Here is a 22,107-nt window from a genome sequence, read left to right on the forward strand (position 1 = left end):
TTTTATTTTATTTTATTTTTTTTATTTTTTTTTTTTTTTTAGTGCAATAAATAAATAAATAAATAAATAAAAGAAAAGAAAACAATAATAATTAAAGGAAAGGGAAAAATCTGTTCACTATTATTAATTATTTTTTATGATAAAAGATTGGCAAATTTATATTATTTAATTTGATTTTGTATTTTGTTATGATTTATTTATTTATTTGTTTATTAAATTATTAATTAATTAATTAATTAATTAATTAATTAATTAATTAATTAATTAATTAATTAATTAATTAATTAGTTTATTTATTTATTTATTTATTTATCAGGCACAATACAAATTAATAATTATCTTGTCACTATGATTTACTTGTATCTTATTCATCTAAAAATGCTTTTGTATTGATATTTTGGCAATGTTGTGTGTCATTATAACCTCTTCATTAAAATGCGCCTGTCTCTTTTAGAGTGAGTGTGTGTGTGTGTGTGTGTGTGTGTGTGTGTGTGTGTGTGTGTGTGTGTGTGTGTGTGTGTGTGTGTGTGTGTGTGTGTGTGTGTGTGCGTGCGTGAGAGAGAGAGAGAGAGAGAGAGCGAGAGAGAGAGTGACGTCAGCGCGCGCGGGGGGCGGGGCCTCGCCATTGGAAAACGAGAGCGCGCTCGACGCAGACAGAATGAGGAGAGCCGATGAGGGACGCGCAGCGAACGAGCGAGTAGCTGATTATTCTCCACTGCACGCGATTGCTTTTACTTAAACATTTCTTTTGAGCTGGAAAAGAGACACAGACATAGGTAAGACGCGTTTACTCACCATGTAGTTCGTCAAAAGCCGGCAAGGCGAAGAAATACCATGGTAGCCTATTCGCTGTGTTATTGTTAGCGTGAGTAAATGCAGTCTTGTGTTTCGTTGTTGATTCTGTTTGTGTAGACACTCGTGTTTATTGAGAATCTTTACTGTGAGCTGTCATATTAAAGTGTGTCTTATATAAACAAAGCTTCATTTAGCTATTAAAATCACTGAAGATGTTGTAGTATAAACCGGCACACTGGAGGTGTTTCAAAACCTATTGAGCTGCCTACATAGACAGAAGGGAGCGTGTTTGGTCGGTTATATTTAGTTTTTTTTGTTACTCCTGTTTTAACACAAGTCTATAAGGACCAAAACTGCTGCTGTCTAGGAAGACTCATTTTAGGATTTGAGACACAGCCCATTCTCATAGTGCATTTAGAAAATCACATCTCAAATCTGATTTGTATTAATAATGATTGTCTGAAGTGCTGGAGACAAGTGTCATAAACACGTTATTATCCCTGTCAGTGTGTATTATTGGTATTCCAAGTGATTTCTGTCTAACTGTTTATGATAAGATAACATAATGCTGTTGTTGAACTACTGAAATGCCATTAAGATATGGAGATGAGGACTATAATATAACACAGGAACAATAAATGTGGATGGTGATGATGGAAAGATGAAGAAGTGAGCATCTTAAACACTGGTTATAGTCACTCATTTCTTTTTTTTTTTTTTATAGGACTTTAGTTTGTTTTCATCAAGAAGTCATGCAGTTTTTGAAGCAGGGCAGTTAATAGCCAAGCTGTGCTGGATAGTGTGTGTGTGTGTGTGTGTGTGTGTGTGTGTGTGTGTGTGTGTGTGTGTGTGTGTGTGTGTGCGTGCGTGTGTGTATGAGTGTGTGTGGTTCCTCACTGGGTCAGTAGTGCTACAGAAGCTCTATGGGTGGCGTCAGCACAAAACAAATCACTCCACCATCACTGCCACCGTTAGACGCCTTCAGGTCAAAATGTATTGGCCAAGTTTGATTGCTCTTATGAAATGGTTCTTAAATACACCATGCAGTACAGGGGAGTACACTACAGATAAAACAAAGCATGCAAAACAATTATGCATTTATTTATGTTTTTATGCATGCATTTATTTATGCATTTATACGTGCATTTATTTACGTTTTTATGCATGCATTTACACATGCATTTATGTATGCATTTATTTATGTTTTTATACATGCATTTATACATGCATTTATGCATGCATTTATTTATGATTTTATACATGCATTTATGCATGCATTTATTTATGTTTTTATCCAAGCATTTATTTATGCATTTATGCATGCATTTAGTTATGTTTTTATGCATGCATTTATTTATGCATTTATGCATGCACTTATATATGCATTTATGCATGCATTTATTTCTTTTTGCATGCACTGGATATTTGCTCTATTTATACCATGATATTTACATTATTGAAGAGTAAATACACATTTTTAAGCTAAATATAGTATTTTATCAATTCCAGAAATGCATGGTATGTTTTGTTAGTAGTTGTAGATGTGAAACTATGGTTTGTTGTTGAGAGCCTCTTGTGGGTTAGTTTTGGTAACATTGTTCGAGGTTTTTTTTTGTTTTTTTTAAGAGTTCAGATGGAGTTGAATTAGCAGGGCCAGGGTGATTTTGGACTGATTCCACCCGGCGCTCATGAATGGATTGTCGTTTGTGTGTTTGTGTGTGTGTCTGCAGCAGTAGAGGGAGCTGCGTGTTGCTCTGCTTTTTGCAGCGTAATTTTTTCATTGAGGAAATCAGATGTGATAGTTTGTGGTGTGTGACACGTGTTTCTGTACATAAACACACACACACTGGATGTTCACACACACTTCTGAATGCCACACTTCCGATTGATGAGATGCTGTATGGTCTGGGAGAAAGCAGAGTAATAATCATAAGTGACATGAAAGGTTTATTGGAAACTTGAAAAGAAACTTTTGAATAATATGAGATAGTTTACCGGAAGTGTTCGACAAAGAAGATTGTACTAGGTTGCTAACTGACTGAAACTCACAAAAAAAGAACTGGGTTGACAGAAATAAATAGGAAATTATGTTTGCATAAACCATAAAGCTTATTTTTAGGACTTTTTGGGTTTTTTTATTTATTTATTTATTTATTTATTTATTTTTGCATTTCTCATTCATTTGTAAATGACAAATGAAGCAGATTTTCTTGCCATTACCATAATGCAAAAATTAAGAAATATTTAAAAAATACTGTAAAAAATAACTTAAACCTTATAATATATATATATATATATATATATATGTGTGTGTGTGTGTGTGTGTGTGTGTGTGTGTGTGTGTGTGTGTGTGTGTTACTGATAATTGGTGGTATAAAAGTGTATTATATTCCCTGAAAATAAAAACTGAAAATCTTAATGGTACTAAAAAATTATTATAATTTAAATAATGATGGTAAAATTTGGGTTGAAATGGGGTTCTTTTGTGCTGTTTATTTATTTATTTATTTATTTATTTATTTATTAATGTTCATGAGATTTGCCCATCTGTATGTTATGAAAGTGAACAGAACATGGATGTGCATAATAGTGTTTGAGCACCAGTGAGGTGAAACAGAAGTGTTTATAATAATATAATGTGGCTTTAACAATCATTATGAGCTCCTGACTCTCAGAGCCGTCGTTTTTCACCAATCCCAAAGCTTCACCGCACAACATGGAAAGTGCAGGCGAGACGGTTTCTGTCTTTGCCTCGCCAGACCTCGTCCAGGTTAAATATAGCAAGCCAGTCGTCTAACCGCAGCCGAGCGTGTGGTTTCATCGCTGCTATTTATCTAAATCAGTTCAGCCACTGACCACGAGAGACACTAATCTTTAGTCTAATTATCCTGCTGTTAACGGGCCGTAATCGGACGGCTGGTTGGGCCGAAACACCCCATTATTACTCTGAGATGTCATTTGTGTGAGTCTGAGTGTGTGTTCACACATTTTGTGTGTTTTTTTTTTGTATTTTTTTGTGGGTTTTGATTTTGTTGGAGTTGGTATTTGTATGTCTTTTTGTGGTCCTAGATTTTATTTATATCAACATAAACTGCATAATCCCACGAAGAAGACTAGTTTGTTAACTGGGTAAAACTCACAAAGAAAGAGCTTGGTTGGAAATAGGAATTTTTTTATTATTATTTTATTTTTTATTTTTGCATAATAGTTTTGTAAATAAATAAATAAATGAAAAAAGATTGGTCCTAAAAATAGGCTATTTTTAGGACCAATCTTTTTTCATTTATTTATTTATTTACAAAACTCACAAAGAAAGAGCTTGGTTGGAAATAGGATTTTTTTTTTTTTTTTGCATAATTAAGTCTATTTTTAGGACCAATCTTTTTTATATATATATATATATTTTTTTATTTTTTTATTTTTATTTATCCTTTATTTAGCCAGGAAAAAAATCCCATTGAGATATAATAATCTCTTCTTCCAGGGAGACCTGGTCAAAAACGGCAGCACACATAGAGTTTCAGACACATAAATAATTAAAACACAAACAATCCAACAAATCAAAAATAGATCGAAGTTCAAGAAAAACATTTACAAGACTCTTTAAATGTAGAATACAGAATAAATTTAAAAGTGCTCAAAGATGGCAAAGACTCTAATTTCAATACATTTTGTAGGTCGTTCCAAACCCTAGGGGCATAAAAAGAAAAAGCATGCTTTCCAAATTCAGTGAATACTCTTGGGACTTTTAAACAAAAATGCAGCTGCGATCTGGTACCATAACCATTAGTATAAAAAGTTAAAAATTTTGTAATGTATGATGGTAATTTACCAAGGAGTGCCTTTGCAATAAATACATACATGTGTAAATTTCTCCTATGATACAAAGAGAACCATGATAAAGATTCATACAAAAATACAATGATGCGTACGGTATTCTGCACCACATACAAAACGTAACGCTGCATGATAGACAGAGTCCAATTTTCTTAGTACAGAGGAAGCTGCATGCATGTAAACAAGATCACCATAGTCAATTAATGTTAAAAAAGTACTCTCAACCAGTTTCTTTCGGGCCTCATAGGAAAACAATTTTTAAAACGATAGAAAACCCTAGTTTTGATTTAAGCTTCTTCAGCAATTGATCAATGTGAACATTAAATGCTAATTTTTCATCTAGCCATATACCTAAATATTTATAGGAACCGACTCTTTCAATTTCTGAACCACATAAAGTTGATATTGTTATGTCTGTATCCTTAGGGTGAGTGCGGTTAAAAATCATATATTTTGTCTTCTTTGAATTTAAACTAATTTTAATTTATCCAACGTATATTGTATAGTATTAAATGTTTTTTGTAAATTCCATCAGAGCTTGATTTATAGATGCTGCTGCTGTATAAATAATTGAGTCATCAGCATATAGATGCACATTAGCAGAATCTACTCCTGAATCCAAATCATTTATAAAAATAGAAAATAGGATAGGAGATAAAATAGATCCTTGTGGAGCTCCTTTTTTAACTTGAAGAAAAGGAGAATTATAATTTTCTATATTCACACATTGAGTTCGTTCTGATAGATAATTATCAAACCATTTCATATATATATATATTTGTGTGTATATAAATATATAATTAAATATTTTTATATATATTTCATATATAATTATATATATGTGATGACCTCAAAATGGTCAAATATTGTCAGACGAATCATCTCCGTTAATGCAGTCTGTGTTGGTGTTTTGTTTAGTCTGACCTGTGTGCTCTGCTCTTGTGTTCAGGTGAGGAGCTCGGCTGATGGATGAGGATGAGGATGATGTGCACAGGAAGGGTCTACAGCACTGGCCTTCCTCCCGTGTTCAGTTAAAGCAGACAGAGACCGCAGGGAGAGCCCCAGTATCACCCAGCGTAATGCTGCCCTGCCGAGTGCCCACACGCCTTTTCTACGGTAAGCCACAGAATCCCTAGATGTGTGTGTGTTTCTCGTGTACTCCTGACCTCAGCGGCTTCATTACCTGTGTGTGTAACCAGTCACTTTGCAATGCAAACCACTCCAGCGTTCACATGCACTCACACAATTTTGTAGTGTAAGTGATTATGGTGTTTGATTGTTGTAGCACTATGAATTTGTTTTTTTTTCGGAGGTATGGTTTGTTATGCATTGAATACAGTGGTGACGTTTTACTGAAAACTTCTGTCAAATGAATACTGATGCATAGTAATGATTGTTTGATTGTCAAGGTATAATTCCTTTTTTTATTTTTTATGACAATGGAAAAAAATCTTAAGGATGATACAATATCAAACTTTTATTTTTATAGTTATTAATATGAAAATATAATTTACAGTGAATTTATAACAGCTAAGAGGGTTTTAGTCACTCCGCTTCGCCTCTTAGCTGTTATAAAATCACTGTAAACCACGGCTTCTTGGGGGTTATTGCTTTAGTTTAACACGGATCGTCCTGTCAGGCACTCTGACAGATTTTTGTCAATAAAAAGGGGGCTTTTTATCCGATTAATCGGAAAAATAATCGGCCAGATAATTGGTTATCGTAATAATCGTTAGTTACAGCCCTAAGTAACTTTAACATCTGTAAAAATTGTAATAACCTCATATTTATAGTTTAAAATGTAAATATTCCGACTGTTTGAATTAAGACTCGACTTTTATTAAAATGAACCATTACTCATCCATAAAATCACACAATTAGATCATGATGCGATAGTACTATATAAACCTTATCATACATATATGTATATAAAAAACAATATATTTTATACTTTTAATGTATCTATACTTCAACAATATTCAAATATACTTATATATGAGTTTAAAACATTAGTTTAGTTTTATGTGTTATTGCAAAAGAATTAATTTCTTTTTGGAGAAAAGGGATGTGATTTTTGCGCCTCTCTTTATTCCTCCAGCTTCCTGTTCGAGTTCTGTGAACGTCGACGTCACGACTTCATGACTCGTGGCTCTCTCTCAGGCCTTTTCTCTCTCTGCTGTTTATTTATAAACGTCTCTTGTGGTAACTTGTGGACATCTTTGAGGAAGGTAGTTGAAGGATACTTTCACACACAGTCAGACTTGAGCTCGGGCCTCTTTTCTTTGAGATGTTGTCCTGCTATGAGCTTGTGTTCTGGACAGTTTAATGTTTATTAGCACTTACAGTACGAGCAGAAGTTCATTAACAGTACTGACTGGAGCTGCTGTGTGAGGTTGAGACGTACAGGTAGAGTTTGTTTAATGTCACTGGGAGGCAGTCGTTGATAGTTTGGCTTCCTGGAAGTGAGTGAAACACTATTTTATACACTTAAATTTCATTTAAAAAAGAAATACAGATTGTACTTAAATTTACTGTAAAAACATATTACAAACATCTTAAAACATATTTATTTAAAATGTTTATATACCTGTTTTGTTTTTTACAAATTACTAAAATCATTTTTATAGTATTTTATAACAGATAACTAAAATGTTTTTTTACATTCTTTTTATAAATTATTAAATTTGCTTTTTTTTTTTTACAATTCACTAAAAATCTTTTTTTTTTTAGTTACTTTTTGTTACAAATTACTAAAATGTATTTTTTATATTCTTGTTAAAAAAATTTTAAAGGCTTTATTTTTATATCTTTTTTTTATTTTTTTACAAAATATATTTTTTGTTATTTTTTGTTATTTTTTCTTTTTTTTTTTACAAATTACTAAAACATTTATTTATTTATTTATTTATTTATTTATTTACAAATTACTAAAATGTGTTTTTTTTTTACATTCTTTTTACAAATTCTGAAATAAGTTTTTACAGGCTTGTTTAAAATTACTACAAAATTTATACATGCATTTAAAATGGACAGATACATGCATTTAAAATGGACTTTTGTTTTTTGTTTTTTTGTTGTTGTTTTTTTGGTTTTATATAAAAATTTAAAGCTGTCACCCAGATAATTCTGGTAATGTCAGTTAATGGTTTTTAATTGTTTTATAAAAAAATTTTAAATTATAAGACGACTTGTTCTTTTTCACTTCCAAAAATTGTACATTTAACAGTATTTTACAGTATAATGACATGAAACTATTACAGTTTTTCACTGTATACAGTAAGTTAATTTACTGTTGAACATTTAACGTTTATTTTTTACTGTATTATTTTTACAGTATTTTACCACTATTTTTTTATTTTTTTTTTACCATAATACAAACATTTAAATTGCACATACATCTTGAAATTTAAGAAAAAAATGTCAGCCTTTTATGTGTTTAAAATGTTTCTGGTGTATCACTAACTGTGACGCTTTCACAACATTAATCTTGCAACTCATGTAGGAATGCCTGCAGTTCCGTTTGGCGCCACTAGAGCTTCAGAGATGATACATTTGATGTTTAAGTTCAGTGAAATAATCAGTCTTTGTGCCTGGTATCACCTCTAGTGCTCTGTACTCTTGTTCTCTGAACAGGTAGCGCAGGATTGTTACTGCTGGCACCGCCGAGCCGCTCCCAGCCTCCAGACGTGGTGCTCCGGCAGAACCTGCGGATGATGGAGCCGGCGGCGCGGCCCGAGCGGAGCGTGGAGACCCTCATCGGGCAGAAGCTCCAGCTGATCGGAGATCAGTTCTATCAGGAGCACACCGCAGCTGGTTGTCCGTCATTTGTATGAGGATCAAGTTGTTGTGAGTTGGGTTGTGTCGGGTGAGGATGTTGTTTGGTCCGGGCCGCAGGAATTTTTCTGAGCGCTGGATCAATAATCAGCATTACTGCTCTTGTGTTCAGCGCTCGTTTACTGAGTATGGGTCACCATACTTGGCTGAATGTCAAACGTTTCACTTGTTGCTCCGGATCATAATCGCATGACGTCTTGCTTCAGCGCTCCTTTACACAGAAGTGTTTTCCGTGTGCCGTGTTTGTTTTGGCCGGACTCTGGTCTCCCTCGCTCTCACTTCCTGTTTACTGCGCTCTTTTCCTCCAGTGTGTCTCCATAACACGCTTGTGTGTGTGTGTGTGTGTGTGTGTGTGTGTGTGTGTGTGTGTGTGTGTGTGTGAGTGTGTGTGTGTTATTTTACTATCATTGTGCAACTTTTATAGTTTTTAGTCATATTTAGATTTTTTTGCATTTTCTTAAACTAATCTAAATATTTTTATATTATAAATTTTGTATAATTTATTAAATAATTTACAGATATTTAATATATTATAAAAATATGAAGATTTTTTTAACATATAAAAAAAATCAAATATAAATATTTTATTTTTGTAACATTTTTGTAATTGTTTTGTGTATACTTTTTATTTTAATTTTTTTTTTAGTTTAGGTTTATTTAATATTATTTATATACTATGATCGTTTTTATTAATATTTTGAATTGGTTTTTAGTTTAATATTTTTAGTAGATTTTCTTAATACGTGTAAGTATTTTTAATCACATTTAATTTCAGTTTTAGTTAACTAATAATCCTGGTTTGTGTCAGTGTTATTTTATATTATTTAAATACTATTATAGTTTTTATTAATATTTTGAATCAGCTTTTTATTTTTATATTTTCAGTTAAATTTCTAGTAATTTTCTTGTGTGCTTTTGTATTTTTTTTTATAAGTTGTTTATAAGACTGTCTCTGTATGAAGCTGGTTCATAAACAACAGGATTGATGATGTTAAACAGGAACGTTATTTCATTGCTTTTTTATTTTTCTTTGTGTACACTGAGGAAGCATGTCTTAAATCTGTTGATGAGCTGCTAGTATTCAGAAGGTTAGTCAAGATGACGAGTCAAAACACTCTCTGTTATTATTTTGATGCATCTCGCTCCTGCTCTTCTTCTGACTCGTACACACACACACACACACACACACACACACACAGTGGGAGCCCCGGGGAGCAGCGGTGGTTAGGGAGACTCCAGCGAGACGCACCCGCAGGAGACACACAAATAAGAGGCTTGAGAAGCCCTGGGGTGAACCCTACACACACACACACACACACACACACACACACTCAGTAAGTTAACACGTCTGTCAGATGCAGCTGATGAGAGTCTGTACTGGAGAGACTGGCTTTGTATGCTTGCTTGTGCATCAAACTTCATATGGAACAGTTGCATTGTGGGAAATGAGGTCTGGGTACGGTGCTGGACGGCTCGTAGTTTGAAATCCTAAAACCTTCAATGTAGCGTTGAGGATGAAGACGGTCAGTATTGTGTTTGTTTCTGGTTAGTGGATGATGTTGAGACTTCAAGCATAAAGCAAAGTGACATTAGTGAAGAAACACCATCCTTCAGCACAAAAAAGACAAGAAATTATATTTAGGCAACATTTCTTGTTTTCATTTAGTTTAACTTGCTGTACTCAAATACCTAAAACTAAAACTGAAAAAAAAATATATATAAAAAAATAAATAAAAAAAATAATAATAAAAACTATATAGACATTTATAGAGCGAGAGAGAGATTAATATAAATTAATAAAAAAGAAAATATAAAGATAAAAACTACTTCAAAATATTAATAAAAAAAAATATAGAATCACTATATTATAGTAAACTAAAACTAAAACCATAAAAACAATTTTTGTTACTTGAAATAAAATAAACGTTAACTGACATAAAATATAAAAACACTTATTTTACTAACTAAAACTGAAATAAAAAATATACATAGACATAGTTAAAAAAAACTAATAAAAATTACTTTTTAATTTAAAAAATGCAGACATAGTTGAACAAAACAAAAAACTAATAGAAATTACAAAAATACAACAAAATTACTAAAACATAAAAACCCCAGAAATTATAAAAAAAATAATAGTCTCACAATATTATAGTTAACTAAAACTAAAAACATTTGAAATAAAATAAATATTAACTGAAATAAAAATATATCAAATGTAAACTTGTTTTATTGTATTTATTATTATTTAACGTATTAAAATAGTTAAAACTGGAATAAAAATATATAAAAACTATACATACAATGTTTAAAAAAAACTAATAAAAAATCAACAATAAAAAAGAGAAACATTTCTATAACTTCAAATAAAATTAAAAATGAAACTAAAACTTTAACTAGGATAGTATCTCAATGATACTAAAATAACACTGTGGCAAAGATCCTATATATATATATATATATATATATTAATATATCTTTTTTTAAGACCTGTTTTGCATGGGCCATGGTTGTGAAAATCACATTACAGGTTGACATCTAGATGAAATAGTAGAAGTAAAAGTAAAACACCGCAGGCTGTTGCCATTTGCTTTCCTTTCTTGGCTTCTCTTACTCATTATCTCTTCTTTTATTCTGTCTTTCTCTTCCACCTTGATTTATTTCTCGTCTTGGTTGCGTAACTTCAGCCTCAGCTGGTGCTGCTGTAGACGCTCTGTAACTTCAGCCTCAGCTGGTGCTGCTGTAGACGCTCCTGGCTATTTTAGGATTTCATGTTGCTAATTATGTTATTTTCTATTATTCAAACAAATAAAACCTATTTTGGAATGTGATTAATCGCGATATAATCATTGACGGCATCTTATATACATAGTATTATATTATGTAAATTTGTAAACAAAAACTTTTATTTTTGGATGTGATTCATCGATTGACGTCTATATATATATATATAGACTATATATAATAAATTAAAAAATCTGTATAAAATGTATCAATTTCCAAAATTACAAAATGTCAAAAAAAATGTAATTGTTTAAAATAAAAATGGTATATAATAACATTATAAAAATGTATATAATTTTAAATAATAAAATAATTTAATAATTGTAAATAATAAAAAATATAATTTTAAATAACTGTATATATTACATTTTCAAAAAAATCTAAAGTAAAATTATGTAGTTTAAAGGGGTAATATGATGCTGCTAAAAAGAACATTATTTTGTGTATTTGGTGTAATGAAATGTGTTTATGCGGTATAAGGTTAAAAAACACATTATTTTCCACATATTGTACATTATTGTTTCTCCTCTGAAACGCGTCGATTTTCACAAAGCTCATCGTTCTGAAAAGCGAGGTGTGCTGTGATTGGCCAGCTATCCAGTGCGCTGTGATTGGCCGAATGGCTCAAGCTTGAGACAGAATGATCGCATCTTGCAAAGTTGATGTATTTCGGGGGAGAGCGACGAGAAAAAAAATAAACATAAAAACCCATTATAAACGTGATTATCCATTTTCGACATGATTTCGAAGTTCGGTTTCTTGTTGAAGGCAAAACCCAAAGTAGGTTTCTTTCAAAGAAAACAGTGTCAACACCGCAGCCTTGAGTGAGCCGCCGCCGGCTTCTGCAGTTTCACAGTGCAAAGTTGATGTAGTGGTCCTATACGACCTGCACGGATCAGCAGGCACGACAAAGCAGAATACTCTCTGGTTTGTGAGGACAAAATAAAGTAGTTTCTCTCATTCACAGTGAAACACACCTTCTCGACGACCATCTCTGCCGCAGCAACAATACTACAAACGAGAATAAAAGGTACGTCTTCGCAGCGTTATGCAAATCTTCCCACACAGTGACGTAGATATGTGGGGTGTGTTAGAACGAGCTGTTTCAGGGGCGCGTGGACGAGTGTTAACTTTGATAAAGAATATCTCTTTGGGTTTGAGACTTTAGTCTCTGCAACTTCACAGATCTTCTTTATTCACCAAGAGCTCATAACACTCCAAAGAGACAGGAAAAATTGAAATCGCATCATACGACCCCTTTAAAATAAATTATACACATTTTCAAAAAATAAATAAAAATAATAATTGCACATGATAAAAAACTATATAATGAATTTAAAATGTATACAATATAAAAATATGAAATATAATTTTAAATAATAAAATAAATAATATAAATATAAATAAATAATATATCAATAATAATATAATACATATATAATTTTACAATAGTAATATGATACACTTTCAAAAAATAATAATTGTATAAAATGAAAATTTTATTTTTTGAAAAGGCATGTACATTTTTTAAAAATTATATACAATTACTATTTTTATTTTTTATTATAATAATACAATTATAATTTACACACACACACAATTTTTTTTTTAGATTTTTTTTTATCTAGCATTAAATTTTATATTAGATATAATTATTTAATATTTTTGATAATTTATTTAATTTTGTTGTGTGGGTGTGTATATATATATATATACTATATATATATATATATATTATATATATTATATATATATATATATATATATATATATATATATAACTGAAATATATATATATATTCGAATTATTTCAAGGTTCCAGCTCTGTTCATCAGTACTCAGAGCTCAAACTGGCGTCGTGTTTGGGGCCCCGTGGTGCTGGCCCTCTTTCATCGCTCTCACAGTTTAGACGATTGATGCAGATCCGTCGGGTTCAGATGAAGAGCCTTCTGAGTTTGCGTTTGGAGGTTGTGTTATGAGATGTTATTGTGTGATATAAGTTGCTGTAGGGTGTGGAGTTAGTTGTGTACGTAGTCAGAGGGTCACCAGTGCTGCTTCTGCTCCGTACGTTAGGGATAGACGTAGTAGTCTTGTAGTCTATTTGAGTGCAGAAATCAATCTAATCTTGAGATTATTTTTTATATAGCTGAGGTTTTGTCCATCTGAGATCAGGATGAGTTTGTTTCTTCATCAGGTTTGTAGAAATGTAGCACTGCATCAGTGTATCATCAATGGATGCTCTGCAGTGAATGGGTGCCGTCAGAATGAGAGTCCAAACGAGCTGATAAAAACTCACAATCCCCCCCCGTCCAAACAGCTGATAAAAACATCACAATAATCCACAAGTAATCCACAGCTGATGTTTTATCATCTGTTTGGACTCTCATTCTGACGGCACCCATTCACTGCAGAGGATACAATTTATTATAATATGTTTAAGATGGCCTGAACTTTTTCTATTGTTATAGTTTTTTTTTGATATATAACAGCTTTTTTTTTTTTTTTTCTGTTTTCTGGTGGTGTATATTTATTGTATAAACACCAAGAGTATGTGCTTTTTGCATACATGTGGATTTAGTGGTTCCTACAATTTATTATTATTATTATTATTTATTTAATTATTTTTGTACATTGTGAATAACTTTGGGAAGTATGTATTTTTATTTTTTTTTGTTGTTGATTCATGAGTAGTTTTCATTAGTGTGCAGAAACTTAAATCACACTGATTTGCACATACACATGTTTAGTAAATGAGGCCATTGTGCTTTCTGAGTAGACTGGTTCTCATGCCCTAGTGTGTGTGTGTGTGTGTGTGTGTGTGTGTGTGTGTGTGTGTGTGTGTGTGTGTGTGTGTGTGTGTGTTAAACCTCGCTTCCTCCTTATTGTCACGAAGATAAAAACACGTGAGTGTCACAGCGTCTCACGAAGGTGTGTATTTGTGCAGCGCTGCTCAGATATGCGTGTGTTTACCAGAAATGCTCCAGAGTAAAGGGGATGTGTTTTGATAAGACAGGTTTCCTGTGAGACGCTCGTCCGTCGCTCTCTCTCTCGAGCTCACAGAAACACAGCAGCAATCCTCCAGAGAGCCACAGGAACATCAGATGCTCAATATTCTCAAACTTCATCAGTTTTTTTGCAATTTGGGTTAAATTGAGTTAAATTATGCGTGCTGGTGGTTTAACCAGACACTGACAAAACCTCAATTCTTCAGGAGAAATAAAAACACAACCAAACGGGTCAAAAAGTTGTCATACGGTAAGAGTATTTAAAAGATATTATATACTGGACATCTATACATCCAAATAAAATAATTGTTCAAAAAATAATTATATATAATAATTTTTATATAAATATATATCCACACAAAATTAAATAAATTATCAAAAATATTAATAATTATATATAATATAAAATTTAATGATAGATATATAAAAAAAATCTAATATCATTTTATTTGTGTGTAAATTATAACTGTATTATTATAATAAAAACAATAAAAATAGTAATTGTATATAATAAAAAAAAATTACATGCCTTTTCTAAAAATAAAATGAATTAAAAAGTAATGATGATAATTCTATGTAATTTTAGATTATATTTTATTAAGTATAATAATATTATTTTAATGTTTTATATTTTTTAAAAATAATGATGATAATTGTATGTAATTTTTAAAAAAAATAATTATTTATAGATATAATATATATATATATAATATATATTATATATATATATATATATATATATATATATGATATATATATATATTTTTGTTTTTTCACAAATGAAATAAATTATCAAAAATATTAATATAATATATAATTATAAATTTTTATATATATATATATACTATATATCTACTATATATATTATGTATGTAGATATATATATTGTATTATTATATATAAATCGTAAATATCTAATTAAAAAAATTATGTGTGGTACTTTAATTATGAAGTGTAGTCATTATAATAAAATAAAAAATACAATCAAAAAAATACCCTGCTTATATAAAAGGTTACTGATACTATAATAATATATAGATATTTATAATAACCTAATTATATAGCAAAATTTATTTTATTTATATTAGGTTATATTATATATCTATACAATTAAGCAATTATATAAGAACAATAATATATATAATATGTGTAGAAATATAATGAATATAATTTAAAAATAAATACTATGTGTATATACCTATAGGTTGATGTTTTTAATGTCCTCATGATGCCTTCACTCATAATCATAATGATCATATTCATGCAGTGATTTACTTTGAGTCCTGGGGCTGAGTTTATGAGTGTTATTCTTCAGTAACGTGTCTCCAGACGCTGTCACCTGATAAACCCTGAGTCTGGGGATTTCTGCAGCTGATTGTCCGGCTGCACGCAGAGCTGATAAACTCACTGCAGTGTGTGTGTGTGTGTGTGTGTGTGTGTGTGTGTGTGTGTGTGTGTGTGTGAGAGAGAGAGCGTCTGCTCAAACTCCATTCGTTATCTAAAGCTAAATTGAGCCGCTGACTCAGTTGAGTGAGACTGAGATGTTCACACTCAAACACCGGCCTGTGTGTGTACCGTGTCTGAAGGGTTCTTCACTGCTTCTTCGGTTCATCAGTGAATTGTTTTTGCTGAGTGTGTTCTTGAGTTGTTTGTTCTTTGATTCCCAATGTTTCAATACAGTTCTTTTTCAGATCAGTGTTTTTTGTTTACTGTGTTTTTTGTGGGTTGTGTGGTTATTTGTTGGTTATTTATGTGTTGTTTGTTTGATCAAACACTGCACTTCAGGAGCTTCATTTTAATAATGTTCACTACAGCTCAGTTGAAAAATAAATAATTGAAGAAAATGTTATATAAAAATATAAAAATAAATATAATTGTACAAAATTTTATAACAAATATAAAATATTAAAAATATTTTTAAATAAAAATTTAAAAAAATAAAATTTTTAAAATATAAAATAAATGAATTAGATTAAATTATAAAGAATTCTTTTTATTTATTTTATTTAAAATAAATTAAAACAGATAAAATTAAAACAAAATTTTATTTAAAATAAAATAAAACAGATAAAATTAAAACATAAAAACAAATGAGGCAATAGTTCACATACAGTAACAGTTTTTTTTTTTTTTTTTTTTTTTATATATATGGTTTATCAGTAGTCCATCAGTGAATCATTTTGGCTGAGCAGTTGTTTCTTCTTCAACGTCTAATGTTTTCTAGATCAATATATTTATTTCTGGTTTCTGTGAAGCACAACTAGAGAGTCCTGCTCAAATGCTGGTGTTGTTAATCAGTGATTTGATTTGCACAAACTCTATTATAATCATTATAAATGGTGACGCTTGCCCTAGAAAACTAAATATGATTAGATAAGTGATGTTTATTGAGTGTTAATGGTTAGTCATAAAAGCTGCAGTGAGCACTGCGCTTCAATGCTGGTTTTTCCTTATTACTTTAAGGTCAAGATGATGTTATTCTTCTTGAGCTATGCTTTTTAAAATGAGAGTAGATGTGTTTTCTGAGGCACCATACCGACCTCTCTGCGGCGGTTTCTGCTGCTCGGTGTGATTGTAGATTGGTCTGGGGGTTCATGGTGATCGGTTCTATTTTTTATGCAACACACTGCAATGAAGGAGATCTTCATATACCTGACTATTATATAAACACCTCAGAAACCTGTAAACAGGTAGGTTTCACCAGAAAACACTATTTCAGTATTTCTGCTTCAAAATTTCACGTTTAATTCAGCATGATTCTTGTAATTTCTTTGTAGATGTTAAAATTAATAGCAATTTCTGAGTTAAAATTGTTTCTACACCAATACACTTGCCCTTTCAGTTCAAAAGTTGCCATTAAAATTAATTTCATGCCACACCTGATGTATTTTGCAGTATTGTTAGTTAATGTAAAAAAAAATGCATTTTCATTATTTATTATTAAATAATTATTTATTTAATATTTTTTGGATTTTTGGATGTTTAAAAAAAAAATTTTGGATACAGGTTCCAAATGAACAGCAAAATAAGTAGGTTTTATTGAATAAATATTAAAAAAAAAAAAAAAATGAAAAGAAAAGAGATGAATTCAGAAGGATTAAAATCCAAAAATATTAATTATTTGCCTCGGAAGTGCATTTTGCATTATTTATATTATTTAAACAAAAAATAGCATGTTTTTGTACATTTAAAATGTAATTATTTTGCTGTTTTTACGTGCATAATAGTGACAGTTTGCGAAACTCAATCTAAAACCTTTCGGAAAAACTTAAGAAAATGTTTTTATTTGGGTAATAGTTAAGGTTTTGTAATGTAGTTATATTATGACTGAATTTATTTATCTTTGATGATTTTTAAAACTTTGTAATCTTATGGTTTATTGTTAATTGTTTGTAAACTCCTTGACAAAACTCAAACAGGTTAGCATGTTTTGTTTTGATTTTTAATATTTATATTATGTTTATAGAATTTCAGTTTAAGTTGAATGTTGAATGTTAAATTATGAATTTGAAAATAAATAAAATATATTAAAAATATACATGTTGTAAAGCGCGTGGCTTAAGAAAAAAAATTTTTTCATGTAGAAAATTGTAATTTAAAAAAGTGCTTGAAATTTGAAAACACGCTTTGAAAATGTATTGGTGGCTTAAGAAAAAAAATTTTTTATTTTTGGTTATTTTTTTTTAAAAAATTTCTTTTGAATTTGCATTTGTTATACGTTTTTTAACTGTTAGTGTATCTTTTTGGGTTTTTGTAGTTATGTGTGGTTGTGTAGTTGATGGCGTGTTTTTAGAGGGCTGAGTTATGATGAAGGCTTTTGCTCGTTCTTTACGACTCGTCTGTGAGAGCAACAGATGTGTTATCAGGCTTTCGTCTCTAGAGAGCTGAGCCAGCCAAAATACAGCTGTGTGTGTGTGTGTGTGTGTGTGTGTGTGTGTGTGTGTGTCTCCACCCTGCCTCCAGAGCACCGTAATCCTATTTAGTGAAATTATCTTATCTTCCCTCGCTCAGTGACAGTTCTAGTATTATCCGCTTAATCTTCCCAAATCCAGTCCTCCTCAGTGCCAGGAAGAGCGAATGGAGAGCGTGAGAGTCACCCATCCGTCATCTTCGATATTAGTTATGATCACCTGCGTCTGATGACATCATGAGAAGAAGTGTGACATCAAACTCTGACGGCTTCACTGTCTCACGGGCCAAAATCAACTTAAATCAGTGTACCATAGAACGCCTTCAGAGGGGCGAATCAATGAAACTGTGCAAGTAGAAGTAGCTAAATGAGGACCACAAAAATGCAAAAAAATGCAAAAAAAAAATGCAAAAAAAAATTCTAAATAATGCAAAATACACTTCTGGGGCCAATAAGTAATTTGCAATTTTTTTATTCTCATTTAATTCAGCATTTCACTGAATGCAGTCTAAAATTCAAGATATGAGGACAAACAATGCATGGGTTTGTTTTACATTTGTATGTGATATAGCAATATCATACGACTCCAGCAAGAGAGTTGATTTTTTTTCCCCGAATATCTGCACGACTGCAAAAGTGATACTGATTTTATACGACAGTTCAATAAACAGTTAATATTGTGATACATTTTAGACAAAATATTGTCAATATTGTCTGTTTTTGTGCAATTTCGCCAATGAAAATATTACCTACAAAACAGACAGAGCTGTTTCAGTATAGAATGAATCCACGGTTTTAAACGAATCGAGTGAGTCAATGATTCAGTGAGCCATCTGTAAAGAGTCACTTGTTTCGTTTCTGAATGAATCAGACATTTGAACGAATCGGCTGAATGAATGACTGAATGACTCACATTAATTGGCATGAATTAATCTAATTAATATGAGATTAATTTGTTTAATTAATCATCAGAATGTGTGATTAATTAGATTAAAAGTTATAATACATGGAAAATACACAAAATCATGTTAATTGTTCACAGCCACAGATTTAAAATCAATAACAAAATGAAAATAGAGATGGGGTTTATAGAGTTAATATGTAAATGACCAGTAACTTCATTAGGAACTGCAAAAACAAGGAGAAATAATTATATTTTCATGCCAAAAAATTTTAATTAATTAATTATTTAAATTAAATGAGCGAGGCTAAATAATTATAATTATAATAAATATAATTATAAATATATAAAATATTATTATAATTAATATTTATTATATTAATAATTATATGTTCATGTCAAAAAAAAAATATTACTTATTATCCCTGAAACTGTATTTTGCACTGTTTGTATTATTGTAAAAAAAAATAATAATAATTATAATAATAATTTCATGGACAAAAAAAAGTGAAAAAGTAATAATAAAAATAATGCAAAATATAGTTTCAAAGCTTTTAATTCTTTTTGATTCATAATTAATTCACCATTTCACTAAACGGATGTTCACAGATTCCAGATCAATAACAAAATGAGTATAAAATGGGCTTTATAGAGTAAATATGTAAATGACCAGTAACTTCGTTAGGAACTGCAACACAATGAGGTTTAAACTGAGTTAGAAAACAGATGAATGTAGTTCTGTCTTTATTATGTTTCTCTCTGTTTTTGAGAAAGGTGCCATTTTTACATGGAGTACTGCAAACTACTATGCATATAAGTAAAAATAGCTAAATTATTGGCCCTGAAACTGTTATATGCATTATTTGCATTTCATAAAAAAGTGTGGTTGTGGTTCGTGGTCATTTACCTGTTTACTCTATAAACCCCACGTCTATATTCGTTTTGTAGTGTTGTATTGGTTCTTGCGTGTGAGTATCGGATCTCGTCTCTGTATGTGAAGGTGATCGCGTGGCTCCATGCATCAGGAACAGACAGCGTTTGTTGTGGAAATACTGCTGGATTTGACTGTGTTTACCCAGCTATTACATCACTGTGTCCTCACGCAAGCCTCACGCTCCGCCGCTCGCCAGTGTCATGAGATGTGACTGATGATATTTCAGTGTATTGTCTCGTACTGCAAAAAAAACACATTAAAAATAGCCCAAAAGTGTGTGAAGAAAAATGAATAAGTAATAACCTTTTTTTTTTTTTTGCATAATTTAAAATATATGATTTAAAATACTTATGATTTTTTTATGATTTTTTTTTTTTTTTTTTGATAATATACATTTTAAAAACCATATTAGCAATATATTTTTTCTTTTATTCTATTTTTCTTACATTTCACTGCTGGTCATATGCTCTCCATATAGCCATGTATGTGACAAATAAAAATCTTGAATCTTGAAAAAAAAATATTTTGATGATTTTTTGCATAATTTTAAATATATTTTTAAATATATCTGAAAATATGTATGTTTTACCTGATGATAATATTATATATTTTACAATCCATATTAGCTATATATATTTATTTATTTGTTTTATTTTTTTTTTTCTTGCATAATTTTAGATATATTTTAATATATATATTTTTTTTTTATATATATATATATATTTGTTTTTTTTTTTTGTGTGTTTTTTTATTTTTTTTATTTTAATGCAAAAAATACATTTTTAAAAACCACGGTTAGCAATATATTTTGACCCTTTGTTGCATAATTTGATATATATTTAAAAATAAATTTGCTGGTCATATGCTTTTATTTTAAAAAAATATATAAAATTATGCAAAAAAAAAAAAAAAAACTATATATATATATATATATATATATATATAAAAAAATATATATATATATATATATATATATATATATATATATATATATTATTTTTTTTGCATAATTTTATATATATTTTAAAATATAAGTTTGGGTGTTTTTTTTTTGCCACTTGATAATATAATAAATTTTAAAATCCATATTAGCAATATATTTTGACCATTTGTTGCATAACTTAAAATATATTTAAAAATAAATCTGAAAATATGTATTTTTTGCCTTATGATAATATAATAGATTTGAAAACCCATATTAGCAATATATTTTGGTCTTTTTTTCTGTTTTGCATAATTGAAAATATATTTTGAAATATATATGATTTTTTAATTTTTTTTTTATTTTTTTTTTGTGCCACTTGATAATATAATACATTTTAAAATCCACATTAGCAATATATTTTGACCATTTTTTGCATAATTTGAAATATATTTTAAAATAAATCTAAAAATATATTTGATGTTATAATGTATTTTGAAATCTATATTAGATATATAGTTTGACTATTTTTGGCATAATTTGAATTATATTTTAAAATATATCTGAAAATATGGCTTATGATAATATCATATATTTAAAAATCCATATTAGCAATATATTTTGGCCATTTTGTGCATAATTTTAAGTATATTTTATAATATCATATTTCACCCCAACCCCCCCCTAAATCTCATTTAGTCCTGTAAGTCTCTTTGCTGCAATGCTGTTGTGTGTTTTTATTTTGCAGCATCACAGAAACCAAAGGATCCGGGAGCCGCTGTGGTGGCGTGTGGCGCTGGCGGTCTACACGCTTTTATTTGGAAGAGAGGCCGAGGCGAGGGAGAATCGCAGGTGAAACGCCTCTCAAACACAGACTGCCATCCGTGTCCCGAGAGGGACGTTCAGCGGCGTTGTCTGAAATGTATGAAGTGTTTTGAGGGTTGAGGCGTTGAATGGAAGTGTCTGACTCCGCAGGACGGGGACTGTTTTAACGTCTTTTTCCCCATGAAGATGCCATGATGTTCTTGAGATTCAAACAGGAATATTTTCATAAACATGAGGTATTTTGTACAGGATGCTGTTTAATTTTCTTTGCACTTCCATACATGTATATACAGTATATACGAATGACCTCCACGAGTCTTGGGAACGCCTTACTGTCCCACGCCACCCATCTACGGATGA

At 30.4% G+C, this 22,107-nt stretch overlaps 1 protein-coding gene across 1 annotated transcript; it reads left to right on the forward strand.

Moving 5' to 3' along the window:
- Positions 1-619: 619 nt before the first annotated feature.
- On the forward strand, positions 620-21,827 carry bmf1 (BCL2 modifying factor 1). The gene is made up of 4 exons (XM_042743281.1): positions 620-776; positions 5,582-5,748; positions 8,266-8,441; positions 21,671-21,827. Exons 2-4 carry the CDS (start codon positions 5,598-5,600, stop codon positions 21,776-21,778), a joined length of 435 nt encoding a protein of 144 aa, XP_042599215.1. The 5' UTR covers positions 620-776; positions 5,582-5,597; the 3' UTR covers positions 21,779-21,827.
- Positions 21,828-22,107: the final 280 nt, after the last annotated feature.

This window comes from Cyprinus carpio, chromosome B17 (genome assembly GCF_018340385.1).
Source record: "Cyprinus carpio isolate SPL01 chromosome B17, ASM1834038v1, whole genome shotgun sequence".
Taxonomy (NCBI): domain Eukaryota; kingdom Metazoa; phylum Chordata; class Actinopteri; order Cypriniformes; family Cyprinidae; genus Cyprinus; species Cyprinus carpio.

What these genes read in the sequence shown, in the direction of transcription:
- bmf1 (XM_042743281.1), top strand. Translation starts at nt 5,598, where the DNA reads ATGGATGAGGATGAGGATGATGTGCACAGGAAGGGTCTACAGCACTGG. An exon ending in GCCCACACGCCTTTTCTACG is followed by an intron (nt 5,749 to 8,265) that starts GTAAGCCACAGA and finishes TTCTCTGAACAG; the next exon opens with GTAGCGCAGGATTGTTACTG. An exon ending in TCTATCAGGAGCACACCGCA is followed by an intron (nt 8,442 to 21,670) that starts GCTGGTTGTCCG and finishes TTTATTTTGCAG; the next exon opens with CATCACAGAAACCAAAGGAT.